Source organism: Anolis sagrei, chromosome 2, assembly GCF_037176765.1.
Source record: "Anolis sagrei isolate rAnoSag1 chromosome 2, rAnoSag1.mat, whole genome shotgun sequence".
Lineage (NCBI taxonomy): Eukaryota > Metazoa > Chordata > Lepidosauria > Squamata > Dactyloidae > Anolis > Anolis sagrei.
Genome location: NC_090022.1, coordinates 52,363,595 through 52,372,972, shown reverse-complemented (window position 1 = coordinate 52,372,972; position 9,378 = coordinate 52,363,595). Strand labels below are relative to the sequence as shown.

Below are 9,378 nucleotides of genomic sequence, written 5' to 3'. Positions count from 1 at the left end.
CAGATTCAAAGAAGCTTTTACTATATCACAAACTGGGATTTATTGCAGGGGAAAGAGCAATGTTATAAGGCAGACTAGAAGCCCACTGTAAGGTTAAGACTGAAGGGCTTGCTCCAGGATGTTGACATTAACCACCTGATGGGGAAGAGTCACCTTGAGTTTCTCTTCTTTCTCCATGGCTTGGCAGATGGTTTCATAAGCATTCTTGTTGCCTGACCAACAGCGTCTAGCAACCTGTCGATATAGAACACAAATGAGGGAAAGAATTGTGCTTCAACTCCCAGCTAGAAGTCTGCCAAGTAATTAAAATATAGTTAGCCAAATAGTTCTGATTCCTAATATTTACTCACAGTGATATGAAACTGGCTTTAGAGTCAAGTATGAAAAAACCAAGGGATACAAAACCTACTTGGTGTAAGGAATTCCCCAGTGGATAGGTTGCTCCTGAAAAGGCCCTCCTCTTACTATCTAAAAGCCTGGTTGTCTCTTAATGCTACTCCCATGACCACAACCATGTGGATCTTGCAATCTACACATGTTTATAAAGGAAACTGACACAACAATACCTCTTCCTTATAATGGCACAGCATAATGGTCTAAAAATCAAAAGTGTATAACATATTGTTCTAGTACTTCTAGGCTGGAGGAGGTGCCCAAACCAATTCAGTAATCATAAACTGGACTGAATGAGAATGGTTTGGGTGAAGTAGCATAATCAGGAGTTTTGGGTGTCAGCTTATAGAATAAGAGAGACTTTGCAACATCCACATGTCTGGATGACTTGGCTTTTGTGTTTTGCTCTTGTTTGTCCCTTTTCTAAAAGCTTCCTGGAGTAGGATTGTAATAATCTTACAATTATGCTAACAGAGACAAGATTTTAATACTGCTGGGTGACTGCCTAGAGACCTCATTAGACTTGCGGGTGGTAAATTTTATTACAGAACAACTAGCCTTTAATAAAGGCCCAACTAGCACCTTGTTCATTTCCTCATTCCTCCTCCACGTTGTAACACAGGTTTCCAGCCGACATGCGTCTTCAAAATTGTCAGAAGGCCCTGGAAATAAGTAGTCCCAGGCCCTACCCTGGCCAGAAATCAGGTCAATTCCCGGCACTTTACTCGTTCCCCTGGCCTTCATTACTTCTGCAGGATCCCTGATCAGCCCTCTCAACCTGTTCTGGCCCACGTATAAGTGGGGCGTTTGCACAATTGCCTATGAAATTGGTTTGTTTGTTTTAATTCATAGGATTTGTTAACAGATTATGTTAATATTTTAATGGCTACTCTGTATGTTTCATGTTTGTTTATGGAAACAGCCCTGAGTCCCCTAGGGGAGATAGAGCGATAAATAAATAAATAAATAAATAAATATTATTATTATTATTGTTGTTGTTGTTATTGTTATTCAAAACACAACAAGATGAGTCCACAGCAGACACTCTGCTGGCTGATGTATTGGATCACACGTCGGACACTTCCCAAGTGTCTAGGACTGTGTGATGTATCAGCGAAAAAATGTGTGCAGATCCCACTAAGGTGGCCTTTTGCAGCTGGCAGATGGCAATCTTGTCAGTGCCAACTGTGTTTAAGTGCAGGCCAAGATCTTTAGGCATTGCACCCAGTGTGCCAATCACCACTGGGACCACCGTGACTGTCTTGTACCAGAGTCTTTGCAGTTCAATCTTTAAATCCTCATGTCAGATTAGAGGACTAAAGAATTCATGAGCGGATGTATTTGGACACATGTAAAGAAAATACCAAAATCAATACTTCAAAACAAGCTGATCAAGTAGACGTCCTTACTCCATTGGACACATCCCAGCTCAACATCATCTTGGCACGTTCTTCTGCATCAGCTGAGCCATCCAGCACGAGACCAAATCCTCCATTGATCACTTCTCCCCTTTAAAGTTAATGAAAGAAATTGAGTTCTTATTTTAACTTCTTGAATCAAACCTATGCCACCATCATACTCCAGTTTGATACATTTTTGAGAGGGAATGTATGTCTGTGTTTGGCTAAAGAAACATATCACTGAATATATCCAATATAATTCTGCTGAAGTTATTTAAGTAGAGGCTAGGCTATATGAGCACCTGCCAGGGAATGCTGTAGTTGCTTTGTTGTACTTAGTTAAGGGTCTGGACTAGAAGGTCTGTAATAATTCATTCCCAGACAATAGTTTTGTGTTCCTTTAGCTTATGGCTGTTTTATTCCAGTGATGGGTGTGGGATAGTGAACCACACACACTGTATTTTCCCACACTCCCCAGTCTTCAAGCACCATTCTTGCCCAAGTGCCAGTGCCAAGGGCTTAGCCTGCTGTAATTCTCCTGAGTACAGGGCAGCCAAAAACACTTGCTTAAAGAAATAACAAAAATGCCTACATGCCTGATGATTAAGTGGCTAATATTACTGAGTTTCTTGAAGGTCAGGTCATAGTTATTTAAGTTTATTAGCCTGGTATTTGGAATTCAATTCCTGCAATAGCACTAGTTGTGTTGAAATCCGTGTTTTCTTTTTTTTAAAACACAATTAGTTTTTTATGGGGCAGTTATGGAGTTTTTCCCAACCTGGGTCCTTTAGATGTGATAGAGTGAGTTGCCATAATCAGGAAAATAAAGCCACTCATTCTGTGGTGATGGGAGTTATAGCTGAGCACATTTGAAGAATTGCAGATTATGGGAAGCTTCTCTAGGATATATATTTTGGAATTTAAAATGATATGAAGGTAGATCAAGTAAATGGTATGGCCACAGTGTAAAGAGAACGTTGAAATGTTAACAGAGAACCAAGAAAAGGGAGAACTGCTCAACCCCTTCTTTGCCTTGGTTTTCTCCCAAAAGGAAAGCAATGTCCAATCTGGGGAAAGTGAAGCACATGAGACAGCAAGGGGACATGCAGGGGTGGCTCAACCCATTACACAAAGTAAGCATATGCAGTATGGTTGATTTCGCCCAGGGGTGCTCTTGAGGCGCTCCTGGGGGAAAATAGACCTTGACATATGCGAGTTGTAGTTACTGGGACATATAGTTCACCTACAATCAAAGAGCATTCTGAACTCCACCAATGATGGAATTGAACCAAATATGGCACACAGCACTTCCACGACGAACAGAAAATATATATCAGTGATTGGTTGGGGGGGGGGGGGGGCAAAATACTGTTTGCTTACCAATGAAAATTACCTAAGGCCGCCTCTGGGGACATGCAGCACCAAATGGATAAAGGGTAGTACAAGAATACTTAGTAACTCTATCTCTCAAGGACTAGATAAATTGCACCCAAGGATATTAAAACAACTGGCAGACATAATCAGAGAAATTGGAGAACAGGAGAAGTTCCAGCAGACTAGAGGAGGGCAAATGTTGTTATCCCCATCTTTCAGAATAATAGGGAGGGGTAAACAATTACCATCCAGTCAGACAGGAAAGAGTCTGGGGCAGATCATTAAACAGACAATCTGTAAGCACTTAGAAAGGAATGTTGTGATCGCCAAAAGTCAACATGGATTTTCCAAAAACAAGTCAGACTAATCTTATCTCTCTCTTTTTTTGGTAAAGTCACAAACTTGGTAGATGAAGTATATGTTGTTGGTGCAGCATATCTTGATTTCAATAAAGTGTGTAACTGGTTCGCCTTGCTATTCTCACAAAGAAAATGGTAAAATGTACACTAGGTGATGATACTGTTAGGTGAATTTCTCATTGACTGAATGACCGAACTGAAAGGGTGTTCACCAATGGCCCCTCTTGATTCTGAAGAGAAGAGATTAATATGATGGTGTAGGGTTCAGTTCTGAGCCCATTGCTACTCAACATCTTTATCAATGATGTGAACAATGGAATAGAGGGCATGCTTATCAAATGTGCAGATGATACTAAATTGGAAGGGGTAAGTACTACCTCAGAGGAAAGGATTGGAATCCAAAATAACCTTAACGTAATATAGAATAAACTGATTAAACGTTTGGAATTCAAGCCCTATGAAGAGCCCCTTAGGGAGCTGGGTATATTTAGTCTGGAGAAGAGAAGGTTACAAGTGGACATTATAGCAATGTTTAAATATTTGAAAAGATGTCATATGGAGGAGGAAGCAAGTTTGTTTTCTGCTGTTCTTCTAGAGACTAAGAGCAATTTATTCAAATTCCATTCCACCTAAACATTACAAAGAACTTCCTGGTGGTCAGAACTGTTTGATGGATGACCATCTGTTGGGAGTGCTTTGACTGTGTGCTCCTGAACTGCAGGAGGCTGGACTGGCTAGTTCTTGGAGTCTTTTCCAAATCTATGAATCCATTATTATTAATGATGCTGCCATACTCTTCAAAATTGGATTCCAAGCTTGGAAAAGAAGTTTTCTTTACACATTTTTAAATTGTGATTTTAAATAGTGTTTTAAAGTTTAATTCATTGATTTTTAATGATTGCTTTAAAATATGTTTAATTTACTATATATGTATGTTTACATGGCCTCAAATTGTTGCCGATACATGTAAGCTGTCCCTGAGTACCCAACAGGGTTGAGAAAGGTGTATAAATAGGGTAAATTAATAAATAAATAAATTCCATAGCAAGCCTGGCTTGACCACACCAGCTAGAAGATTCTGAAAATTATCATCCAAAAAGGCTACTTTTCCAAACAGTATCCCAATTAGTACTCCTAATCAAGCCAGCATAAATTTTTTTAAAAAAAGCACAGAGCCTGCTGTCACTAAAGAAGACCTAGGTCACTAATGCACAACATTCTTTCAAGAATTAAATGTCCTTGAAAGATCTCTTTATGACGCCCAGACTGAATCAATCTTTAGGTCTCCTATATTGGATTCAAGATCTTGAATTGTTATGCATTTTGATCGTAAACCAACATAAATCCTAGATTGGGACAATTCCGAATTGCCCCAACCCCACACGCCTTAAAATCTCCATAAATTAAAGCTACAATAATTCATGTTTGTTAAGTTAAGTTTTCCAGCAAGTCTTCTCACTTTTATAGGAGGGCGCTTTGCCCTCATTAGCACTGGGTCATATATTCAAATAATTAAAGAAACATGTGGCATTTTGACCTCAGCTACCTCCTATAATTTCCAGATGTCTCCAGCCAAGGTGATCAAAGAATTCCAGCCCCCTCTTGCAATCAAGACATCACACTGTTGACTGTGTACTTCAATCGGCAAATTGCCTCTGTCTTTTTGTTGGCACAAGTCACTCTGGCCTCCTGCTAATAAACAGGCTTTCAGAACTGAGCTGTTGTAACAATGGCTAATCCTCACACAACTCTATATAAATCTGATGAAAATGATACAGATTTATATGAGCAAGAATACCTGTTTCTGTTCAAGCTGTGTACTTATTATTGATAATATCACAGGGGAGACTCTTTGCCTTTGAATCTGAAGGAAGGCTCAAAATGGGGTGAAAACAAAACAGGCTAATAAATCCACGTATTTGATGTGCACATTTGTGAGTTCTGTAGCCAACAATATCCTAATGCCAATGGAATGCTCACCCTCTCCGTACCATCCAACAAACTCAATTATCAGGGACTACCAGTAATGCTGGGAATTGAAAGATCAAAACATTTGTATGGAGGAATTTGCAAACACTGAATGCACACGTGTAAAGCATCCGATCACCACAAATCTCAATTGTGCAGCTCATGCTGAACTCTTCTCACGTACATTATGAATGCTAGGAATTGACAAATCTGTTTCTCTTGTTGAAAATTTCTTATCAAATGTATGATGAAATCCTCAACCCTCTGTCCTAGGCAAATTCAACAGGCACTCTACCACATGGAGAGAACCATGTTATACCTATCAGGTATGAACGGTCAAAAAAAGAGAAGATTGTTGGGGGGGGGGGGAGGTGAAGAGGCAACAGCCTAATTCAATCTTACATACGGGATTGTAATGCTTAGACAGGGTTGTTGTCTGCTTTGAAGTCATTTCTAACTTAGGTAGCTCTAAAATCTATCATAATGTTTTGTTTAGTCTGGGTTTGTCTTTGCCTCCTTTTGAGGCTGAGAGGCTGTGACTTGCCCAAGGTCACCTTGTGGGTTTCCTTGACTGAACAAGGAATTCAAAACATGGTTTCCAAAGTTGCAATCCAACTCAGACACCACTGCTGAATAGTGGAATTTCAAAGTCAGATTTTTAGAGGTAGGCACTCAAAATAAGCTGCAGTTCAATGCCTGCTTAGATGGGCTGACTATTTTTCTTCCTTCTACATTCAACTTCTCTTCCTTCCACATTCACATTAAGTTCTTTCTATTAAAAATATGAAAGAATTGTGAGTTTGGAAAGCCCTTTTTAAAAACAAAAACAAAACTTATTCTTACTAATGTCTTGCAAACAGTCCTATAGGGAATAAAGGAACTTTACAGATGTTTTCCACACTTAATGCAAAGCAGAAAATAAAATCTATAAGATGTCCCCATATTCATATACTTTAAATCACATATTTAATAAAAATGCTTTATACTATATTGCCTGGAGATCAGAACCCTAAGGGTCTGTAGATTTGTTCTTAAGTTGAATTTGTTCATAAGTCATAACAGATACATTTTTTCAGTATAACCCCAGCCAAAGATAGATGGATGGATGGATGGATAGATTGATAGTTAGATTTGGACAGCATAGGGAAGGGTTAACAATACTGTGGTGTTTGTTTTGCTGACTGTGCCCCTGTTCAGAAGATATCACCTCACTTTCTGTGCCTGTGATATTTCGATTTTGAAAATTTTGGCTTGTTGTGAAAACAAGGATTGGCGGGAAAACTTTAGTGGAGACACTGCCTCCTCATAATAACTTTTTCAGGAGTAAATTTCCCTTCCTAGGGGATAGATTTCTCTCACTTCCTGTTGTCTCACCCCCAGTCTTAACTATGAGTCGTTTGTAAGTTGGATATTTGTAATGCAGGAACTGCCTGTACATTATTATGAGAAACATGGAGCTTGGTTGAATTATTTCCTTCCTTCCTTCCTTCCTTCCTTCCTTCCTTCCTTCCTTCCTTCCTTCCTTCCTTCCTATCTCCTCCCTTCCCTGGCTTATTTATTATATCTTCAGCTAAAGACAGCACTGGAATCTGAGGCAAGAAGGTGCGGGTTGAATGCTTGTCATTTCCAAGTAAACTTGGAGAAACGTTTCTCTTCTGCCGTGATTGCTGCTGCCAGTGAATACAATACTACATCATATAGACCAATGGTCCAGGGTGCAAGATAGATTCCTGAGGACATGCTACATTTTATCCGCATAAGAAATCCATAATGATCTCAGAAAAAGAGCATTGCTAACTGAACTCTTACAGTTTTCCCTGCCCTTTACCACAAATGGAGCTCAGTCAATGGGAAAATCCAATGTACAGGTTATGCAGCTGTGGTTCTCAACCTGTCGGTTCCCAGATGATCCTAACAGCTGGTAAACTATAAACTGGTTAGGATTTCTGGGAGTTGTAGGCCAAAACACCTGGGGACCCACAGGTTGAGAACTACTGTTCTGCAGGATGGCAAAATAAGTAAACAAGCAGGTTTATTTCCTTAAGCCAAAGAACGGGCAACAGATGTTGATAGATTGCAGCTCCCATGCTCGCTCACCACCAACCGTGGTAGTGAGAGCTGGCAGGAATTGTACCAGACCATCTGGAGAGCCACTATAGTCTTCAGAAGTTTGCAGGTAGGTGATTTTACTTAATCATCTTGTGTAGGACAGAAGCACTGTTTCAAAGATAATTTGTATAGTTTCATTAACTTCAAAATGCAGTCAGAACCCTTCCTGTGTTTGGAAATCTTCCTCTGCAGCTGGTCATTTGCCCCAAAGACCTGTCTTGATGGCATCACTGCCATTAAGTCGGAGGCTAATCCATGAAGAGATCATGTTTGAAGAAAAATCATACAGGTCCAGTGTTCTGCAAAAAGAGGTCTGAACTAGAACTAATTGCGGAGGGGGAGGAGGAGCACAGAAAAAGATGGCTGGCATCTGACCTGTTTTGTATCAGCAAACTCTTGCGGCATTTTAGCATATGGGTATATTATACTGGGGTCCAAAGGTCACAGGTTTAAATGCAGCTGGAGAGAAGTCTAAATAGATCTCATCTACTGACACACAACTGAATATAACATTGGAAGTAAGTTCTGTTTTAATACAGAAAGATTAAGTTTTTGCCCTTCTGTAGCAAAGTGAGTCTTCTGAATAGGGTTATGTGCTTACAAATATTTTGGTAAAGCACAATTTGGACAAAGCAGACAAATAAAAATGCACAGATTGCAGAGGTTATTCTGAACGAGCAGTTTGTTGTCCAATAAATATACATTTCCATTTCATCTGTTGCATATATTCCAGATAAGGATTTAGGAAAATGAGAAGCAATGAGCAAGTGAATTTGAGGGATCTTGAGAAAAGTTGAATGAAAGTGCTGCTGAATGTTTTCCCAAATGGGTTGTGTATATATATCCAATCTTTTTTTTTCTACACATCTGTTCATGAAACACTGTATTTTTTTCCTTTCAAAGACAAATTGTCCTTACCAGCCAACACCACCACCATTATGTAAGGCAACCCAGGTAGCTCCTCTGAAAGAGTCTCCTACAAAATTTTGAACAGCCATATCTGTGGGGAAAGAAAAGAATGGCAAAGGAATTGAGAAGTAAGAAAATATCAAGAAAGCCACATTTTATAGCAATGTGGCTTCTTCATTTAATGGGTTGTTTTTGAGAATAGTGTTAAAAGCACAGATGAGACTGTATTGCTGTTTTACACATTTTTTGTTACCTGAGGCCAATGTAAATGGGATGGCAGAAGATCCTTTTGCCAGATTTGAAGTGCTATCGGATCCTTCTGATTGGGGGTGGGGGAAAATTAAAGTGAAATTAGTTCAGATCCCAGTTCCACCTTACAGGAGGATAAGGGATATATCTGTCATAGGACACTGACTGCGTCAAACAGAACATGAGCAGTTATTGCTGTTCTTCATTTGTGTTCTCACTATGGCCTTCTGGTTTACTAAGCTTCTTCCTCTAAAATGAAGCAACAGATTGGCTGCAATGGATTCACTGCTCTCCAACTCTGACTACTTGTTTTAGATCTTGGGAAAGTGACTGCTTTGCAACTACATGACTCAGAATGTGACAACCTGAATACCTTGCCCTTCAAATCCTTCCAAGTGCACAGCCATTTGCACCCTCAAATGGAAAGGAATATAGATTCCATGGTATCATGATATGCTATACGTTTGCATTTTTTAGTTTTGCTCATTTAACAAAATTTTTGACTATGAAACTCTTTTTCACAAAGCCTTCCTTCCTGTCCTAGCTGTAAGCTATTGTTGTTTTCTCTCTCTTGCAGCATTGGCTGTAAGAGAGTGGTAAAAGTGAATTTGACAGAC

General features: G+C 39.5%; 1 protein-coding gene across 2 annotated transcripts in view; it reads right to left on the bottom strand.

Moving 5' to 3' along the window:
* Positions 1–9,378, bottom strand: part of UROC1 (urocanate hydratase 1) — a 69,970-nt gene continuing 60,592 nt past the window's right edge. For both annotated transcript variants that reach the window (XM_060766210.2, XM_060766211.2), the window contains exons 18-20: positions 8,522–8,603; positions 1,803–1,902; positions 1–234 (exon numbers count right to left, since the gene is read on the bottom strand). In XM_060766210.2, coding sequence (XP_060622193.2) covers positions 94–234; positions 1,803–1,902; positions 8,522–8,603 — 323 coding nt within the window. In that variant the 3' untranslated portion in view covers positions 1–93. The remainder of the gene's footprint in view (positions 235–1,802; positions 1,903–8,521; positions 8,604–9,378) is intronic.